At 35.3% G+C, this 22,494-nt stretch overlaps 2 protein-coding genes across 2 annotated transcripts; one reads left to right on the forward strand and one right to left on the reverse strand.

The window, feature by feature from the left end:
* Positions 1-854: 854 nt before the first annotated feature.
* LOC125842104 (beta-amylase 1, chloroplastic-like) lies at positions 855-7,369 on the reverse strand. The gene is made up of 4 exons (XM_049521309.1): positions 6,763-7,369; positions 2,137-2,347; positions 1,944-2,060; positions 855-1,855 (listed from the first exon to the last, which is right to left on the reverse strand). The coding sequence occupies exons 1-4, from the start codon at positions 7,269-7,271 to the stop codon at positions 1,067-1,069; spliced, it is 1,626 nt and encodes a 541-aa protein (XP_049377266.1). The 5' UTR covers positions 7,272-7,369; the 3' UTR covers positions 855-1,066.
* A 10,708-nt stretch (positions 7,370-18,077) lies between these two features.
* LOC125878273 (luminal-binding protein) lies at positions 18,078-22,396 on the forward strand. The gene is made up of 8 exons (XM_049559488.1): positions 18,078-18,280; positions 19,520-19,787; positions 19,874-20,088; positions 20,178-20,420; positions 20,649-21,128; positions 21,235-21,389; positions 21,503-21,585; positions 21,682-22,396. Exons 1-8 carry the CDS (start codon positions 18,223-18,225, stop codon positions 22,181-22,183), a joined length of 2,004 nt encoding a protein of 667 aa, XP_049415445.1. The 5' UTR covers positions 18,078-18,222; the 3' UTR covers positions 22,184-22,396.
* Positions 22,397-22,494: the final 98 nt, after the last annotated feature.

Raw genomic sequence — 22,494 nt, forward strand, 5'->3', positions numbered from 1 at the left:
AATCATTAATCATTATTTACTTTAGTGTATCTAGTTTAGCATAAATAAATGTAGGCCACAATACTTAAGTTAGGCACGAATCCATGTTTTAGTACGAAATTGCTTTTCATTATCACCTAAAAGCATCTTCCCACTTTATTTTTCCTTTTTTCTTGGATTTATTTACCAAATAATGATGCAAAATTGGCTTTGTATTAATTATATACTTTCAACATTAACGAAAATACAGGGAAAACTTAGTCACTAAATTAGTACAAATAAATTAATTGATTGGGACTCGATAAATTAAATAAGTTGCGGTAGAATCATGATCTCAAATTCATAGAGTTCAAATTCTGAATCGTGTCTTTTTAATTAATTTTGTATTGGTATGTAGTACTTTTATTGTGGATGTTCTGTAGATCACCTCATTTTCCTTGTTTATAGTGGACTGACTGATTGATTCCTTTCACTCCACAATTTCACATGGATTCCTGTTGGAGATGAATGAATCTTCCAACTTTTGTAATTCAATTTGCATAATCATTCAAATCAGGACCATGTGTTGATTTTCCATTTCACTATGCTTCAAACAAACCCAATAATGAAGGATTAAAAACACACCTAAAGTACATAACATAATCCTTCTTGTATTAGTTTATTAAATAAAAAATTACTTTCCCATTATTTCACTTAATTATATTGGTCAAAGACTATCCTTGTCACAAACCCCAGTTATTAGAAGATTAAAATACTAAAAGGAGTTAATTGTCATACTGACCTGAATTATCTTGGCCAACATGAGTTTCACCTCTTGAGCTGAAATAGAGAGGCTGGCCATCCACAATCTCAAAATAATAGGAAGGATGGCACCGTTATGATACAAAGGAAATACTCATTTTCAACCTCATAGTGAACCATTTCAGTACAAGGACAAAAAATTTACGCGAAAAAGACCAAGCTTTTGCTTTGCAATTCACAATAACAGATCAGAAGATTCAACAGATATGCACACCCTTGACTTGTTGTGGGTGAGAATACGCAACTACCATTAGGAAATGACTACAGGTTGAAGTTTTTCTTCCTACTATGCAAGAACCACTCCAACAGTGGAGGATGCTGATAAAGACAAAAATGGCATATCACCATCCCCGAAGCCTAGGTTGGGTCGAAAAAATTTGGCATCTGACATTTGTCTCACAAAACGAGTAAAGCTAACCCAATTCCGATATTCAAACAAGTTCTTGTCCATCCTGACAAAATTGAATGAGAAGGTTGGAGTTCCTGGACCATTCCAGTTGAACCTAGACATCCGTAACACCTGTTCAAATGATCCATCATCCAAGCTACTTGCACAGTTTTCACCTTGCAGAGGAATGTCACATAACCTAGCGGCAAGTGAAAGTTGTTTTACAAAACTTTCAGGACTACTGTCAGGATTCATCTGCTGCGCTTCTGCATCTTGCATCTCGAAACATGTACAACACATGGAAAAACCATATCTGCCAAACAGGCGAGCAATTGGCAGCAAACCATCTCGAATTGATGTATTGTAGTAGCCAGCCGTTAGCTCAGACGGGTGAGACTCTGTACGATAATGCCAGTGAATCCCAGCCACTTTCCCTGACAAATTAACTTCAAGACCACGGAATATAGACTCTGCTTCCCTACAAATCCTCTCACCGTGAAGCAGCAACATCCCTGAGTACCATGCAAGGAAGAACTCTCCATATGGTGAGTTCCAAGAACCATCACTTTTGAAAAACTCTGAGCCTTCAGGATTTTGCATTAAACTGCCCGCACCAATAGGTCCGCCATTGGCCCACTCACGCATTCCTATCTCCCCAGCACAAGCATTTAAAGATGCAAGCATATACTGCCAGCTCATAAGAAGACAATCACAATTTTGGTTGGAGGTTGACATGAAAAATCAATTGAGATACATAAAATCATTTTATTCACACCTTATCATGGCATTGGAATTCGCCAAGTTCACGTGATCGCAAAGTCCGAGCCGTCTTCTGTAAAGGGAATGAAGGATATCTCAACTCACCAGCAGGGCCCATTCCAACTTGGATACCCTGCAACATAAATTTAAATTGCATAGGTATAACACCATTAAAAGTTAGTTGGTGAAGCATTAGGTGAGCATCATACAGTTATGACGCCACCAAAAAATGGTATGAAGGTGTCACGGAAGCTCCTCATAAATTCAGTATATGCTTGGATCGGAGATCGTCCGTGCAGAACGGGAAGAACATCACATCCTATGGATATATATTCCATATTCCGTCTTCCAAACCTGTCTGAATATGCTAAATCTGGATCTTTATCGATTTCTTCACGAACCCACTGAGGAAGAGGAATCCTAGTAGCAGCAAAAGGAGAAATTTTCAGATTGTGAATTATTAACTAGCAGCAATCATTCTAATGGAACAGCAGAGCGAGAGGCAGAGTAAGATCAGGAGAGCACAACGCTTAAAAAGTTCAACAAACACCCAAGGATGTAGTCTAGTGGGCATTGTAGTGGGGGGGGGGGGGAGAACCCTTCTCGCCTTGGTAGCATTCTCCTTCTCTCTCGTGTTCAAATTCCAGAGAAGAATAAATACTAGGTGATTTCTTCCTCTCTACCTAAGTGTGGGCATGTAGAGTTACCTGAAACCTGTGTTGGTGGGAGGTAGCAGGTACCTGGTGTAATACTTGAGCCACAATCAAGCTGGCCCGTACACCACCGTAATGAAAAAAACGAATAACAATAAGGATAGATAACTACCCCAAAACATTGAAACTTAAATAACTGTAAAAAAAATTAAAAAAAGAAAAACTATAATTCCAATTTCCAGTCAAGGTTTACAAATACAGAGAGAGCATTCAGTAATACGGAATCTATTGTGGGACAGAGTTAGTCCAGTGACTCATCAGCTCACATAACGGCCATAAGAAGACAAATGCTCTTCTGCATAACTAAACACTTACTCTCTCCATAATCTTTTACCTACCACAAACATAGCCAGACTAGGACCAGCTGAAAACAATGCGAACTCTTGTTAGCAAAATAACAATCAAACTCATTTCTCTACTTGTGACAAAGAGGAACTACCACTGATGATGAAATTAACCTAGTCATTGCAACTTTTAGCATCTATTTAATCAGTTCTAATATTTTCTGTTTTCCTTTTTTAAGATAATTCAAAATTTTCCATTAAACAAAACATTCATATCTATATAATTTGTTGGTTATACATTCAACAGGGTATTCTCCCTTTACACCAAAAATACAAGAAATAAAATCATCTTATGTTTGCTATATCATTCTCGCTGTTTTGAAACAATCTTCTGTATCTTTCACTCCATAAGCACCTAAACACAAAAATATTAAATATAACCCGTTATACGAGAAATAATAGAGAATCCAATCTTTTTTTTTTGATTTGCTAGAGAATCCAATCTTTTCAAAAACAGAAAAGAATCAAGTACCCTTCTACTAAACCTCCAAATTGATTGGATGAAGAAAATGCCCTTATTCTAAAGCAGCAATTCACCAAAAAAAGATCAAAGCAAGAATTTCCACAAAAAGAGAGCAACTTTTGTTTAGCTTTGGTCATGCAAGGGTGCGGCAGAGACATGACTTTGCTACACATTCCATAGGGAAGATCGTGATCTTTCTTCCATCATCACATCTCCACACACTACCTTTGTAGGGAGCAGGGGGAGAGAGTGACTTTGTGCATTCAAAATGGCAAGTATACATCCAAGTGGATCTTTTGGCATGTACACCCTCCACCCCAAAATAAGTGTCAGCTTAGCAAAAATCACATCCATTAAGTAATCAATAAATACAATGTTTAGTTTATAAACTACCCCTATTTAATAAATGTCTCTTAAAAATTGAACACTATTAAGAAGATGGAGTATAAGGGTATAGTTGGAAAAACATATTAATTGTCTTGAATCCCTAAGGTGACACTTATTTTGGGACAAATTGTTTTGCTAGGGTGACACTTATTTTGGGACGGAGCGAGTTCTTTCAACATTTGTATCTGCCTTTCTCATAAAGAGAACAGAACTTCCTCCCGTGTGGAAGTCTGTGGCCTGCAACTGCTTTCTCATTGGCTCCATTAGGGTTCGTAGTCTCATCCTGAAAAGGTTTTTTTCTTTCTCCAGGTAAACATTATACATTTATACTATGGCACATTAGTACAGGGAAATCTGTTGGTATTTGTTAAATTATGTTACCTCATTTAAGTGGAATAACAATTAATACTACACCTCAATCTCAAGCAAGTTCAAACCGACTATGAAAACAACAATAAGCTCATCCTAGACCAATATTATACGAAAACAACAACAAAAATAACAATAATATTTAATACCAAAAGTTCTCTAAATTTTAACAGCAGTTTAATTTAATTCAGATATGATTGAAGACTACTAGAAAGCATAAGACCTAAAGTAAATGTACTAATGCGACTAAATAATAATCCCAACTATTAGGTATCGCCTATATAAATCTTTTACTTTTACTATGTCCGGTTTTTTCGTTAGATATGAGTGGGTTCAAGAGATTATAGGTCTTTTGACATAACTTCCTTCCACTTGACTTTAGGTCTACCTCATCCCCTTTTTAACACCTTAATTAACTATAGCTTCACACCTCCAAACCGGTGCATGTGGAGGTGGAAGCTGGACATGACCAAACTGACCTTCTCTCATTTAATTATCAATGTGATCATTTCTAATCTTGTATGACTATACATCAATCTTAGCATGTGTATCCCAGTGACACTCATCTCGTGGATATATCAGATTTTAGCGGCCCAACATTCACTGTCATATAACATTGTTGGTTCATTTAAGGAGACAAGACACTTTTACTTATTTATTTATGTTTGCAACGCGATCTGTCATTTACAAGCGTGACTCTTTCACTATGGATTAAGCATGTGGTACTCTTTTTTGCTCATTGATGACCATGAGAACTTGACTTAGGAGCCTGCTTTCTATGATCCCATGACAACCATTCAACCCAAAAATTATAAGGCAGCAAGTGAAGTAGCCCAAAAGCTTAACAAAATCCCTTAACTCCAAAAAATCAGGCTACATGTCGGGAAGTGTGAAAGTTATCTAGTTGTTTCATATTGCTGTAACATAAGAAAAATCACGCACTAGTCCCATGTGAGAAAATTATATAACTCAACACCCTCCTAGCATGTAACCCGATTTTGGTGTACTTAAGTGAAACTTATGAATGTGATATTGAAGAATTTGAGCATGTAGCCTAAAATGAATTGAACTGTTTGATTTTCCCTTCAAGATTTTGAGAACTGAATAATGTTTACAAAGTAACCAAAAGGTGAAGATCAGATTATATCCTTAAAAGTTGCATAATTACAGAAATTGGGGATCTCTCAATATTGATGAGTTACAAGATCTTACAATAATATATGAATTAATACTTCATGCTATCAACTTCCTAAACGTCACAGCCAAAGGGAGTAGAAGATGAATTATGGCGCAAGTTAGATGGGGAACACTAGATGCATAATACTAAATAAACCGGATACCAATAATCGTTACCTTCTCAAAAAAAACCCGGATACCAATTATATACCAAAAAGAGAAACTTGTTCAAATAATTATCCACATGGATGAGGCTGTCAAACTTTCTTGTTCATCCATTTCTCCATGCAAATTGTGCCACTTCCTTTTATTCCTTTTGATGAAGCCAATCAATTTCGAAACATGAAAATCAATGTGTCTGTTCTCACCAATCAAATTGATTCAAGTACCTAACAAGCTACTCTCTTCATTCCAAATCATGTGTCCTTTCTTGTTTAGTTTGGCTGATATTTTGTCCACTCTCATAAAGGTGTCTTTTGCCCTACATATTTTTTAAAAGTTTCTACTCCTGAAAGAAAACTAACCATCAAACCCACTTCTATATAAAAAAGGATCCACGGTTTTAACTTGTTTGTGGAAAATTGAAGTGCAGGTATAGGATCATAGAATTAGTTATTATGATAAACCTCAATGTCTATACAAGTTATGTTGTTCAAAACCATAAAACGTTTTTCTAAGATCTTATTTGAAACTCTGTAGAGCATTATCTTTTAATAAGTAATAGTATGAACTTTCTTCTGGAATTAATAATTTAATACATAACAGTATGAAACTTGACAGAATACACAGAAGTCATCTTCAATTCCAGGGAACCTGACAGTACAAAACTAAGCATTCTAAACATGTACCCCAATAACTAATATGCCAACTAGTTTGATTTTAAGGAGAATCATTCAGTTGAATCTAGTTCAAGACAGTCCAAGAAGCTTCTCTTACTCCATTCCAATATGCAACCCATAAGCTTCACTTACTGGCTTAAACACCATCCAGCAAGCCCTAATGCTTGCTAGAACACACACACAAAAAAACCTACACAATTATGAGTCAAATGGCCACTGTCAAGCTTACTGGAACACCCGCATAGAAAATGTGACTTCCACCATATTACGGGCAAATTTTTATTCAAAAGATTCAACTAATAAATGTCAAACGCGAAGAAACTTAAATTCATGTCATAGTCAATCATGTGAAGTACTAGCAGCAGCTGGACATTCTACTCTTCATATTAATTTGTTTTGTGATTTGAGAGTTATATTCGTTTTCAAGGAATAAAACAAAACGTGTTTGGACGAGAAATAAAGGAAATGTTAACCACAAACAAACAACACTTTGTTTTTGGTATCCAAACAAGACCAAAAGAAGAGATTCAGAACGTGTACGAACCAGAAAGGATCATCAGGCCCTGTACCGCATTGATGAAATGCCATTTCAGCTCTAACTTTCAATCCACAATGTTTAGCCAACACCACAATCTCCAAATACCCTTCCCAATTATAAACCCTAGGCAATTCACTCTCCACCAGTCCCCACCATACCTCCATCACAACTCCTTCAACACCAGCGGCCGCCAAAGCACGAAACGACTGCACCATCGCCTTCTTCCTCTTCATAGTCCCTACCGGGAAATTAAGAGCATCAAGCGGAAGAGTGACGAACACCAGCGAACCGCGCCGTCGTTGGTCAGTAGAAACTCCATGCTGAATCTCGTACTGGAGATCGCCGTCGGATTCATTTGATGAAGGCACAGAGGACCGACAAGACAACGTGAATTGCCGAGATTGAAGCCGAGTTTGGATCGGCGGGAATCGAAGTGAACGAGCTGGAGTTGAATCAGTACGAGTACAGCAGATAGATGCCGAGAAAGATGGAGTCGATGGCGAAGCGATTGCCATTGTTGAAAAGCGCACGAAGATTCTTTAGGGGTTGAAAATGGTGTATTTACAGAAAAGGTAAAAAATTAACCGCTTTGTAAACTAGATGAGAAGAAACCAAAGCGGGCTGAATAGAATTGATTAAAGTAAAAATTTAGAAAATTTTATATTTATAGTACTGTATAACATTTTTTTGTAAGAGAAAATATATATATAAAGTACTTTACATAATATTTGGTTCTAAAAATTAATGGATCTAATTATAGGGCTGGCAAGGGGACTGGGGGACGGCGCTGGCGGGATTTGGCTGGAATCGGGATTGGGGGACAAAAATACGTCCATCCCATCCCACTATATATACGAGATGGGATGTGGAATTTTTTATTTTTTATATACTTATTTATTTGTATTGAAATTATATGTTATTGAATAACATTTTTAGTTTATTTGGTTTTCAATAACATTTTTAGCTAATAAATAATGCTTAAGTTTTCAAATTTCAAATTCAACTTTCTACTTTCAAATTTCAAATTTCATATTTGAGAAGTTCAAATTTGTATTTTAAATAATTTAAACTTGAAATTTCAAATGTGTCAAATTTCAATTTTTAAATTAAGTATTTTAAAGTTAGTTTATATATATATGTAAATATGTATGTATATATTAAAATTAAAATGCAAGACAATAGTTGTATAAAAAAGACTTGAATAAAGCCTTCAAATTTATTCAATAAAATCTAATTGCAACTTAGAACTTAGAAATTACAATTTACAAATATTAGTGAGTAACTAATCTACGCAGCCACATTCTAGGAAGGGTTCTGTTTCAATAAGTTCTCATGTGTAAAACTAATATTTGTTACAAATATTAGATGAGTAACTAATTTACGCAGCCACCTTCTAGGAAGGGTTTTGTTTCAATTAGTTCTCGGATGTAATCTAATATTTGTGTTCTCCTTTAAAATCCAATTCTAATTGTCGAATCATATCAATGGTGACATCCTCCGGTGTTGGCAAACTTGCTAGAAACTCTTGTGACTCTAATTCATCGTCACTAGATTCAATTATCGATTTAACCCAAGCTTCTTGTCTGGAACTTAACTTTGTGGCAAATTATAATTCCTCCTTTCGGCGTTAACCCAATCTCTAAATAAAACTGATGTTTCCAAACTTTCTTCCGCCAATGAATGTTTATGATCGCCAATTTGAAACCTTGCCGCACTAAAAGTAGCCTCTGATGCAACTGATGATGCTTGAATAGCTAGAACATCACGAACCATTTTGCTTAAATTTGGAAATGCAACGCTCCGCCTCATCCACCATGCTAATAAATCTTCATTGCCATCTTTGTCTTCCACTGTTTCTAAAGATTAATTAAGATATTCTTCAAAATCATCGCGGTTAGTAGAATTAAGACCAAGAAAACCTCGCATATAACTTGAAATTCGAGCTTTACTTTGAGGATTCGAAGTTTGACCAACCTCTCCTTGAGTATTTCCTGTTGTTCTATATTTTTCATACAAAATTTTTGCTTCTACTTTTATACTAGACTTACATATTTCACAAGTTGGAATTTCTTCCGGTAAAATTTCTAAAGTATCATAAAAAGTGTCAACAAGCCCCTGCACACCTCGTAATTTATAGTTAGGATGAAGTAAAGTAGCAGTTAAATAAATTTGAGGAATAGGAAAAAAATATTTTTAAAATTTTTCAATCATACCTTCAATTGCAACTCTAAATTTGTCATTTTTTTTGTATTTAGAAAATTGAATTGAAATAGCACAAATATTTATTAATACTGATGAAATAGTAAGATAATAAAATCCAGAAAACATGGTTGTAGCATCATAAAAAAATCTTAAAAATTCTAATAGTTCATTAGTTTCTTCCCAATCTTCTTCACAAATTCTATCTAATGGGTCAGCATTATGAGTATTAAACACCATTTGTACGGGTCATTTATATTCGTAAGCAACTGAAAACATTTCGTAAAAAGAATTTCACCTTTGTTTTAATATGTCTTGGAATTTTTCTTGGTGGAAAATCACATAGTACACAACGCTCATTAAATTCCCTAATTCTAGCAGCTCTATGAGCATAAAAAATCCAGGCAACAACATATTCAATTTTCATATAAATCAAATAATGAAATACCATCTCGTATAACTAAATTTAATGCATGTGCAACGCATCTAGCATGAAAAACATTAACATCAATTGGACATAATCTAACTTTTAACATATTAGCAGCGTTTGTATTATTAGATACATTATCTAATGCGACAGACATTACTTTATCTATAAACATGTAATAATCTAAAACACTCAAAATATTTGAAGCTATATATGCACTAGTTTTTTTCTCTACATATTATTTATAACGTAATATTCTTTTTTGCAAATTCCAGTTATGATTAATCCAATGTGTTGTAATAGTTAAATAATCATGTCCATTAATACTACGACCCATGCCCGAAGTTATAGACACTCTACAATCTAATATGCTAAACAAACAACAAAGATATTGACAATGTCTACCTTGATATACAAAAACATCAGCTTTAACAGTATTTCTTGAAAAACCTCTAAAATAAGGATTATAAGTTTGTTGAATATATTAAATAAAATCGGAATGTGAAGGAAAACTATAAGGCAACCCACAAACAAAAACCATTTTAGCTAAATTTTTGCGATCTCTTTCCTTATTATATTTACGTTGTGTTAGTGGACTACCAGGATTAGAAGGATTTAATGTTTCTTGAACCATGTTAGAAGCCCCTACTGATTCATTAACATTAATATCAAAATCATTAACTGGAATTCTTTTTTTCCTATCGGCTAATGCTTTAGCTTCTTTATATTCAATCGGCACACAAGATAACAAATGTCTATTTAAGCCCCTCGTCCCACCTTGACCCCCACATTGTCTATGTTTAAAAGGTTGCTAACACTTATTATAAATAGCAATAGAGTTTTCCTTATCTAAACTCATAAATTGCCACACAACAGAAGTTTTAGGGCGTTGATACTTCACCTTCTCCCTTGTAGGAGGTATAAAGGGTGGGCGTCCACAATTTTGCTCCATTGAATTTGTAGTTTTAGTTGGAACTTCTGTCACCGGACTAATAGATGTATCTTCTAAATCTTCTTCTCTCAGATCAACTTCTACTTCTTCACCTGAATATTCATCAAGATTAGGATTAATATCACCATAACGTCGTTCTAAACTTTCATGATCGAGTTGAACATTTGAATCAATATCATAAGAAGTATCATCAACATAAGTAGAATCATTTGTATTAAATCTAACTCTAGACATTGACTTAGAAGAAGTACCACGACATTTACTCTTATTTTTTTCCTTACTACTTTTTTTATTAAAATTAAATAATTTACTAATGGCACTTGATTCTTTCTCTTTTCCTTTATCGGTATCTCTTTTGCTAGAACTCATATTTAATTATATGTAAAGTGTAATATAAAAATAATAATAACACAAAAATTAAAGACAAAAAATAAAATATAAATATTATGATACGAATGTACCAAACTTCTACGCTAATAGCAGACGTTAAACCGATTCTTAAAGCTTGTAGTTTGTTGTAACTTGTAATTTGGAACTCCAATACTTGATAGCAAATATGAGAATTATATATATTATGATATAATATGAAAATTTAGAATTGAAATATATGTATTATAATAATATGAGACTTAAATGGAATAAAAAATTAAGACTTAAGATTGAGAGGATATNGTAAAGTGTAATATAAAAATAATAATAACACAAAAATTAAAGACAAAAAATAAAATATAAATATTATGATACGAATGTACCAAACGTCTGCGCTAATAGCAGACGTTAAACCGATTCTTGAAGCTTGTAATTTGTTGTAACTTGTAATTTGGAACTCCAATACTTGATAGCAAATATGAGAATTATATATATTATGATATAATATGAAAATTTAGAATTGAAATATATGTATTATAATAATATGAGACTTAAATGGAATAAAAAATTAAGACTTAAGATTGAGAGGATATGGAAATAGATGAGAGAATAGATGATTTTGTAAGAAACAATAAGGGATCGAAGACTATTTATAATATTAAAAATGGGTTAAAGTGTATTTATGATAACTTGTGGGTTTAAATTAAAATATTAAAAGTAAGGGGGTTGTAGGGGGTGTTGGGGAAGTGAAAAAGTGGAATAAATCTGTAGGGGGGCCCACTAGCCGTTGCCCCAACGGTTGGCAACAGATACAATTCAAACAATTAAATAAAATAAAAATAAAAACAAAGAGGATCCCGCGAAAACCGATTGGTTTAGCCAGGCCGGGTCGATCGGGACCAAAGGGTGAACCGGTTCCCTAACCAGTAGTCCCCCAAACCCGTGAGAATAAACGAGATTGGGTCCGGTGAGACAATTCTCGAACCGGTCGCGGGCCGACCCGGTCCCCCTGCCAGCCCTAGATCTAAATTCATAAATAAGGTGGTTTTAGCTATGAATTACAATTTCAATGATAAAGTTAAAATTTATGTTTTAAAAATCTGAAAATTTTCACATTTTTAGGAAAGGTACTTTTCAATATTTTAGAAGCTAAGTTAGGGATGTCAAACGGGAGTGTTGGGTTGAAAGTGAAGAATGAAGATATTAAAATGGATTGAGATAGAAATCGGGTTGGGTTATGACTAACCCAATTGACTTTGGGCTCAAATAGGCAAACAATAGAGTTGGGTCATGATCCATGCAATTTTACCCACTTAATCTCAAAAAATTTAATATGTTGTTATTCACATTTTCTAACCACAATTTAAATTTCAACTCAACAAAATAAAACAAATAAGTCACAAAGCGATAGATAAATACTAGAAGATATAATATAAATAGTAATTCATACCTTTTGAGAACGTATATTACACCAATGCCAATAAAAAATCGTCAAACAGATTGAAATTAGATATTAAGTTGGAGCAATTGAAGATTATTTTAAAATGGATTAAGGCTTAAATAAGTTGAGACTGACCCAATTCAAATTATCTTGAGTTCAACCCATAAAATTATGGGAGGATTGTGTAACACCTCAGGTCCAAGGAGATAAGAAATTACAGTTTGTTCACAGGCTTGGTGCAAGCACCAACGACACCACTCACGGCCCGTAGGTAGGACGACTCCGTAGGTGGTAGCGTGGTTGGTGAGTTTATATTTTTCCAATAATGTCAGGTCTAAGTACTTTTATACGATTCACGAAGATGGTTCACCATTCAATGTATGAGCAGTAGCTAGGTCTCGTAAGTGAGTCCCAGACTTAGAGAAATTTTGGGATCGAAAGATGAGACCTACAATCGTGGACTCGTGGTCCACGGTCCGTCGATAGATCCACGGTATGTAGGTGGGGTCCCTCATTGGGGTCCAAGATTTAGAGGTCTCTGATCCCACCCAAGGCCGACTAGTACGGTCCATGGTTGGACTTATGGACTGTAGGTCTGGCCATTGGTGAGGGTTTGCCATTAGTTGAAAAGAAAGGGCTTTTGGGTCAACTTCAAACGGTTATATCTTTTAGCACAAAATGAATTAAGTATCCCATGACCTATCAAATTAAAGATAATTAAATCATTTTTCCAACGCCATCGAGTTTGCTAAAATCCAATCTCGGAGTAAAAAATTACACTCATTTTAGTAGAGCCCTGTTGAGCAGGGCCATAAACCACGACCCAGTTGACGAGCAGTGGTTCAAATAACAACCCGTCAGTCCCACCATGAAGGGCCTTCGTCAGCTTTTAAGACATGGTAGTTTTGGTCTTTTGCCCTATGCATTAGGCACTTAAACTACGTTGTTTGATGCCTAAACTACATCATTTTACTCAGTCTAAGCCTAATAATCTAGTCAGAACCTACCCAAAACCCTCATTCTCCTAAAATCACCCAATTTAGAATGAAATTTGTGAAAAGAAGAGAAAGAGGCGACCAACTCTCTCAAGAACAAGCAGAAGTGGTCTTCAAGGTTTCTCTGTAGATTTCGTCATTAGGTATGTGAAATTTCACTAGTGGGTTCCTTTTATCCACTAGGTCCCTAGAATTCAATCAGTTCCTTGATTCTTCATAGCTTGTTTAGACCTAGAATTTATAAAACCTTGGAGATTCATAGTGATTTTTGTTGTTGTAGTATCCTTAGTTGAAATAGTATGTTTTCTTGGAAACTTAGCATAATTTCTTTTATAAAACTCAGAACCCTAGTTTGTGTAAATNTAAGACATGGTCGTTTTGGTCTTTTTCCTTATGTATTAGGCACTTAAACTACGTCGTTTGATACCTAAACTACGTCATTTTACTCAGTCTAAGCCTAATAATCTAGTCAGAACCTACCCAAAACCCTCATTCTCCTAAAATCACCCAACTTAGAATGAAATTTGTGAAAAGAAGAGAAAGAGGCGACCAACTCTCTCAAGAATAAACAAAAGTGGTCTTCAAGGTTTCTCTGTAGATTTCGTCATCAGGTATGTGGAATTTCACTAGTGGGTTCCTTTCATCCACTAGGTCCCTAGAATTCAATCAGTTCCTTGATTCTTCATAGCTTGTTTAGACCTAGAATTTATAAAACCTTGGAGATTCATAGTGATTTTTGTTGTTGTAGTATCCTTAGTTGAAATAGTATGTTTTCTTGGAAACTTAGCATAATTTCTTTTATAAAACTCAGAACCCTAGTTTGTGTAAATTCTCTTAGTTCATGAATTATACTTGCTAGTTCAGTTAAATAAAAAATCATGCTCCAGATATCGAATGACACTTTCTCAGTATATAAATGTTGCATTCTCAGTTAGCATGTCAGTATTTTGAGCTATTCAATATTTAGTGCATTTTAGTTTCATGAATATTCAGATGGGAGTAGACTTAGCACCGAGTTGGACTAGGGTTCAATGTACCCTCATAGTCCCTAATCTACATGTCCGCGTATGATTATAACTTCTCTCAGTTGGGCATCAATTTTAGTAATCACGCCACAGTCTTTATACCCCTTGCAATGTATATTAGGTCCTCTCGATGGGGCGTATACATTAGATTTCACGTTTAGCTCACGTAGTTTATGTCTATTAATAGTAACTCCCACAGTCAAATTTTTATTACATTGACCTGGTTTTCAGTATATTCTTTAGCATTCAGTTTAATATGTTACTTTCCTGATTAATACTTGGTCATTACATTTAGTATAGTTTTCAGTTATCTTTCAGTAAATTTTATATCATAGCTCAACTTATATGATTATACAACCTATATTATTGTTCAACTCATATATATTTGTTCAACTTAGTATCTATAATATACATGCTCAGTACATTTCAAGTACTGACGCATATTTTGCGCTACATCATTCATGATGTAGGTTCAAGCACTCAGCATTCAGATCACGCTTAGATCGATTCTCGATTCGACTTCAGCAGCTTCAGTGGTAAGTCCTCATACTTTAAGGACAATAGAAATGCTTTCCATTTTAGTCTTTACTTTCAGTTTTCAGTTTTATTAGAGTTAGCTGGAGGCATGTCCCAGTAACTCAACTCAGTTAGAGGTTTGCCATTCATAGTAGTAAATTCAACTTGAGTTGTTAAGTGGTTGTTTCAGTTGTCACTAAACTCTTATATTTCATATTTACATTCAGACTATTTGGGGTTTGTCTCATCTTCAGATATCTATTGATTTAGCTTCCACATAGTTCATGTTTTACTTAGTTATTTTTCAGTATGCTTATGATATGCCAGACTCAAGGTTAGCTTGAGGCCACTCGTGATCCTAGGTCTTGTGTTACGTCAAATGGGTAGCCTCAGGGCATGACAAATTGGGTGGATTACCTATATTTGAACTAATTTTTGACACCTTAAAGCTAACACCAACAAGGATTGTGGTGGAGTGGTAAGTATTTTTCCATCCTTAACTATAAGTATTGGGTTCGAGTCGCTCTAAGTACCAAGTCGACTTTGTTAGAGAACGTTTTACCCTCAATTTGGGACTTCCCGAATGAAAAATAAAAATAAAAAAGCTAACAAAGGCTGGAGCGAACACAATATCACATGGTTGTGTGGAAACAACATAAAGTATACAATATAACTCTTTTAATGTTTGCCCTCGTGGTCTAATCTAATTGGTGGAGATACATGGAAAGGTATAAATCTCGAAAAAATTGCATTTATAGGAGACATACTTACTATATTATAGAAGTCAAGGGCGGAGCGGACTACAACATCACACGATTGTACATAAAGCAACATAAAATATACAGTATAACCCTTTTAATTTTTGCCCTGTGGCCTAATTTGTTGTAAAAATTAGGCAAATGACATAGTATTAGAAATAAATTACTTTTTTTCCCTACTCTTTCATTAATTACCAAAAATCTCTTTTTTTAGTATTTTTCGGATACATAATATAGCAATGTGGATACTTAATATAGCAGCACATATACTTTAATTAATAACGGGCGGATACTTAAATTATTAAGTTGTTAGCAGCACATATACTTAATTAACGGACAGATGCATAATATAGCAGTGCGAATACTTTAATTAATAACGGACGGATACTTAAATTATTAAGTTATTAGCAGCACATATACTTAATTAACGGGCGGATGCATAATATAGCAGCGCAGATACTTTAATTAANCGGAGCGGACTACAACATCACACGATTGTACATAAAGCAACATAAAGTATACAGTATAACCCATTTAATTTTTGCCCTGTGGCCTAATTTAATGTAAATTAATTGGAGAAAGTACGTGGAATGGCTCTATATATATGTGTGTGTAAGCAGCAATTGCCTCTGGCGTACACCCAAAAATTGAAGGGCAATCGGAGGGCTTCTCTATGAGTGACCTTCTCTCGACTCTTAATTTGCATCTCAAACTCTTGCAGATTGATCTCTTTGAAGATTGAAATTGGCGAGCTTCTTTTGCCTTCTTTTACGTATCTCTTTTTGTTCCTTTCTCTGTTGTTTGTTCCTTGTTATTTTAATCGTTTTAGTGTTCTTTGTATGATTTTTTTAGGTGTATTCTTTCTCCATTTTTCTTTGTTTGCTTCAGTGATCAGAGAAATATAGAAATATAATAAACGCAATAAATGTATGTAATTTTCGGGTCTTAGTTTCTGCATCTCTCTTTCTTCATTGACAAAAACATCGAACTTTGCTTCATTTGATTTCTTAATATATAAACCTAATAAAAACGGACTGAATGTATCAATTGGTCCTAATCGTTAAAATAAACATAGCCTACATGACATGTGCCAAATGAAACCTAGATTCTTCTTTAAATCAATTCAAATATAATAAAATTACTTTCTCATTAAAAATAGACTTTCCAATTAAAATTAACCAAGAAATCATTCGTACACGATTATTATTTTTTTCCATGGCTCTTTCAAATTAAGATCAATTTTTAGTGTGATCTAAAAATAGAATTGATCGATGTAATACACCTAGATCTTTAATGTATTTTCAGAAATTGGTCAATTTAATATTAAATACACATATTGAGAAAAAATATTTATTTTTGACAAAAAATAAAAACAAAACTTTATCTATAATTTAACTAAATTGACCAATTTTTGAAATACATTAAAAATCATATCTAACAAATTTCATACATTAAATTCAAATCCAATCATTTTGATTTACTAACCATAACTTATGTATCTCTATGGCAAGTGAGCCTACTTGAAATTTCTAATGAGAAAAGACATAAAGGGACACCTGAAGTTGTGCCGAATTTTCAATAACACTTTAGCTATACAGGTGTCCTATTACCCCACGAAAGTAGTAAATATCTTTGTAAATAGACCACTTTAACCCATTTTCTCTCTATGTTTGTTTTCACGCAAATAATGCGCGTGAATGATATTTTTTTCTTCCAAAAAACGAATTAACAAGTGACACGTGCCAATTTTTTTTAATCTATTATTTAATTACTTCCTCTCCCCAACTTTCTCCAGTTCTTTCAAAGGATCCATTTTTGACGACGGGTGCTTTTACTCGATTTGGTCTCCTTGTTGCCTCTTGTTATGTTTGAAGATTTAAACTAAAGAAAAAAATCTTCTTTTCTCTTTAATGAAGGTAAGATTCTAACACTTTTTATCCTAAAATAATTTCTAACATGTGTTTTCCTCTGGAAAATCACAAATCCATGAAGAAAAAATATGATCTTTATCAAATACTAAATAAACATGAAAACCCTAACATGAAAAATTCTTGTTTGCTCAGCTAATCCCCCAAGAAATTGACCAACAAACGTCGAAATTGAAATAGATAATCTTCAACAGAAATTTAATTGAAGTGTATTTGAGAAGGAAAATAAAATAGAAAGAAAGAAAGTGAGAAATTGAGAGAAAAGAAAAGAAAGTGTACCATTTACCTTTTTGAAACTATTCGGGTCGGGTTAAACCCATATTTTATTAATATTTAAATTAAATTAATTAATTAAAAGGACAGTGTGCCTCACGCGTGTGAAGGTGATGAAAAAACGAGTCAAAATAGTCAATTTACAAAGATATTTAATACTTTTGTGGGGTAATAGGACATTCGCATAGTTAAGGTGTCTTTTTAAAAATTTGAGACAATTTCAAGTGTCACTTTATGTCTTTTCTCATTACTAATAAATCTCTCATGCTGACACGTGTAGATAAGTGAAATCGTACGGTCCTGATCATCCCAGCACAAGGTCAATCGCTATTGGCTCAAGAATTCACGTTCCTCTTCCTATTGGTCCACGTCATTGAACATGACGTGCGGAATGTCACTCGTTGAACGGAGACCACCCCTCGGGTCTTTCTTCAGTTTCTCACAGTATAAAATGCTCCCGATCACATCGGGAGTCTATAAATATAAGTCTCTCATTAACTGAGAAAAATATACACATTGAGGGATCACATTGTGGTGTACCTGTAGCTTAGTGTATTGTACGTTGATTAGGAAGGAAGAAGCTATGGCTGGCTGTTTAAGGCGAGGCAATTCTCTCGTCGTGCTAACGATCGTTCTATTAGGTAAAATTTCTGTTTCTATTTGCTCGTAGATCTGTTTTGATTATTTTTTTTATTTTTTTCTGGTTTATGAGGTTTGATTTGTTATGTTTTGATCTAGAATGTAGTAGATCCTAGATCTGTTAGCTTTTGTGTATAATGTATGCGTTTTTTTTTTTTGTAGATTTGTATGTTTGACGCGTTAGTTTTAGATCTGGCTATAGTTTTCATATAATTTCACATCTGTTTACGGATTTGTATGGTGTTTTGTGTGATTGATATGGCTTGTTTTTGTTTCCTCGATTGAGTTCAATGGAGAAATTATTTAGCATTGGAATAGAATAGTCGATGGATGATTCATATGGTGCGCTGCAGGAGAATTTCAAATGTTCGTTTATGAAGTGGAAATAATGCTGTATCTGGAATGAGATTAGTGTTTAGGCGCTTTATCATCTAGAAATATAAGCAAACATTTATTAGATTCTCACTGCTATTTGCTCCTGTTTTTGTTTTTGATTGAAGAATTATATCATCTAATCAGATGTTGATCTAGGATGTTTGATCGGGGGTGTGTATATTATCTATTTATAGTCCCATGGCAAAGGTGTGTGTATATTATCTATTTATAGTCCCATGGCAAAGGTAGTTGGTTCATGCGCACCTGTGCATTGATCCGTGTATGTATTCTAGTTTCTACTTTAGATCAGATTTCAACTCCAGATAGAGAAACAAGGTCACTGCTACATTGGCATTGCATATGTCCTGAACTTTTACATATTTATTGTCCTCTTTTTTTTTTTTCCCTGGGTGACCAGCCTTTTAATTTTTACTTGCTAGAATGCTAATAATTTGGGATGCATGTTTGGACTGTGGTTCTGGATGATGTACATTTATAAGGATCGTTTTCAGATCCTATGCATACTTGAAAACCTTAAAATTTAGCTGAATGATCGTTTAAATATGCGAAAAGTTGCTGGTTTTTTGTTCTTAGCTTATCTATGTTCTATGACCCTTTTTTTATTTCTACCGAATAGCCTGTATATTGACTTGAGTTGTGTGGAATAGGTACGAATGATTTATATAGCTATGCAGACTAGTTTGGGATTGATAGGTGTAGTCAATTGTTTGAGTGATTGATACTGCAGATACACTCACATACGTACATACATATATTCCTTTTGATGTGTTATGTCATGAGTTTCATATAGTACTTGCAGATTCTGGTGAGCGTCATCTGTTATCTTACTCTTTTCCTTGAAACAGGCTGTCTTTCTGCACTTTCCACTGCAAAAGAGGAGGCTACAAAACTTGGTACCGTTATAGGAATTGACCTTGGGACAACCTATTCCTGTGTTGGGGTGTATAAGAATGGTCATGTGGAGATTATAGCTAATGACCAAGGAAACAGGATTACACCATCATGGGTTGCATTCACTGATAACGAGAGATTGATTGGTGAGGCTGCCAAGAACCTGGCTGCGGTCAACCCAGAAAGGACAATCTTTGATGTTAAGAGGCTGATTGGAAGAAAGTAATGGACAATTCTCAATTAGTTTCATATGTTTTGTTATGATTGTGTATTTGTCGTGCTTAGAGATGCTTTACCTTTTTTTTCAGATTTGAAGATAAGGAAGTACAGAGGGATATGAAGCTGGTACCATACAAGATTATCAGCAAGGATGGAAAGCCTTACATACAAGTCAAAATCAAGGATGGAGAAGTTAAGGTATTTAGTCCTGAGGAAATCAGTGCCATGATTTTGACAAAGATGAAGGAGACAGCTGAAGCATTCCTTGGGAAGACTATTAAGGATGCTGTGGTCACTGTTCCTGGTATGTTGTTATCAGGTCCTAAATGTTCAATTTTTTCGTTTTCATTTTTCTTTTCTGTCATTATTAAGAGGCTTATCTCGTCTCTGCAGCATATTTCAATGACGCACAAAGACAGGCGACAAAGGATGCTGGTGTTATTGCTGGATTAAATGTTGCTAGGATCATTAATGAGCCAACAGCTGCAGCCATTGCCTATGGACTGGACAAGAAAGGTGGTGAGAAGAACATTCTCGTCTTTGACCTTGGTGGTGGGACATTTGATGTCAGTATTCTGACCATTGACAATGGCGTGTTTGAGGTTCTTGCAACGAATGGTGACACCCATCTTGGAGGTAAGGATCTATGGTATAGAAACAACTTAAAGTTGAGCATGCTACATTTTGATACTGCTAACCATAAAGCTGTTAGGGTGTCCTGATTGTAGTTTCTAATAGACTTATGAAATGCTAAATGACTTTTCTATTGATTGCACATTAGTGGGGTTGCCCTTTTAGAAGGGTCTTTTATGATAGCTGAGGAAGCTCAGAACTGCCATCTTATGAGATAATTATGTCTTGCAGGTGAGGACTTTGATCAAAGGATTATGGAATACTTCATCAAGTTGATCAAGAAGAAGCATGGAAAGGACATCAGCAAGGACAACAGAGCTCTTAGCAAGCTAAGGAGAGAAGCTGAGCGTGCCAAGAGATCCCTTAGTAGCCAGCACCAAGTCCGGGTTGAGATTGAATCATTATTTGATGGTACTGATTTCTCTGAACCATTGACCCGTGCTCGCTTTGAGGAGTTGAACAATGATCTCTTCAGAAAGACAATGGGACCTGTGAAGAAGGCAATGGATGATGCTGGGCTACAAAAGAACCAGATTGATGAGATAGTTCTTGTTGGTGGAAGCACCAGAATTCCAAAGGTGCAACAGCTCCTCAAGGACTATTTTGATGGGAAGGAGCCCAGCAAGGGTGTAAATCCTGATGAAGCAGTTGCTTATGGTGCTGCTGTTCAAGGTGGTATCCTCAGTGGAGAGGGTGGAGACGAAACTAAAGGTACATGATCTAATTAGTTTTCTTGCCATAATTTGCTTATTGGTTTCGATAATGTGTGAGTTTGCCGCTTTTAGTGATTGATTGTGACAATGTTTCTTGTGTGCAGATATCCTTCTCCTGGATGTCGCTCCTCTCACCCTTGGTATTGAAACCGTTGGTGGTGTGATGACCAAATTGATCCCCAGAAATACAGTTATCCCAACCAAGAAGTCCCAGGTCTTCACCACTTACCAAGACCAGCAGACCACTGTCTCCATTCAGGTATTGTTTTGCTTCATATTTGTGCAATCCTACAGCTCATTATCCATAACTGTTCATTAACCTGTCCTCTGGTATGCTCCGATTCTCACTGTTTTTTCCCCACATGATGACAGGTTTTTGAAGGTGAAAGGAGTCTTACCAAGGACTGTAGGAATCTTGGAAAGTTTGATCTCACTGGAATTCCTCCAGCTCCAAGGTCAGTTGCATATCTTCTCTTCAGATAATTTTACAGACAACTTTTTGGAATCCTATTGGGATCTGAATGATGGGAATCTTGATATTGTTTGAACAGGGGAACCCCCCAAATTGAGGTCACATTCGAAGTTGATGCCAATGGCATCTTGAATGTCAAAGCAGAAGACAAGGGTACTGGAAAAGCAGAGAAGATTACCATTACAAACGACAAGGGCCGCTTAAGCCAAGAAGAGATTGAGCGTATGGTTCGTGAAGCAGAAGAGTTTGCTGAGGAAGACAAGAAGGTGAAGGAGAAGATTGATGCCCGTAACGCTTTGGAAACCTACGTGTACAACATGAAGAATCAAATCAACGACAAGGACAAGTTAGCTGACAAACTAGAGTCTGATGAGAAGGAGAAGATTGAGACAGCAACGAAAGAAGCCCTTGAATGGCTAGACGATAACCAGAGCGCCGAGAAAGAGGATTATGACGAGAAGCTCAAAGAGGTCGAGGCAGTTTGCAATCCAATCATCACAGCTGTTTATCAACGATCAGGTGGAGCCCCAGGTGGCGGTGCATCGGAAGAAGAAGAAGATGACAGCCATGATGAGCTGTAAGCTCTTCCAAAGAATCTCCATTGATACTGCAAAGATGCAGGAAATGAGGATATATAGAATAGCTTGAAGTGAGGGTTAGTGCAAGTTTTGTCATTTGTTCTGAAAAATCTCCCCCCTTCGATTAGTTTTTTTAGGTGAAGATTTTACTGAAAGGATGTTTCCGTTCTTTGAGAACGACGGCTTGTATGTTGCTTCGATCTGTTGAATACGACTGGCAGAATTTTATTGGCATAATACATAAATTGGACCCTTAACTTGACTTCAAATTATAACTTTGACCTTTAACTTTGTGAGTGCACAAATAGGCACTT

This window comes from Solanum stenotomum, chromosome 10 (genome assembly GCF_019186545.1).
Source record: "Solanum stenotomum isolate F172 chromosome 10, ASM1918654v1, whole genome shotgun sequence".
NCBI classification, from domain to species: Eukaryota; Viridiplantae; Streptophyta; class Magnoliopsida; order Solanales; family Solanaceae; genus Solanum; species Solanum stenotomum.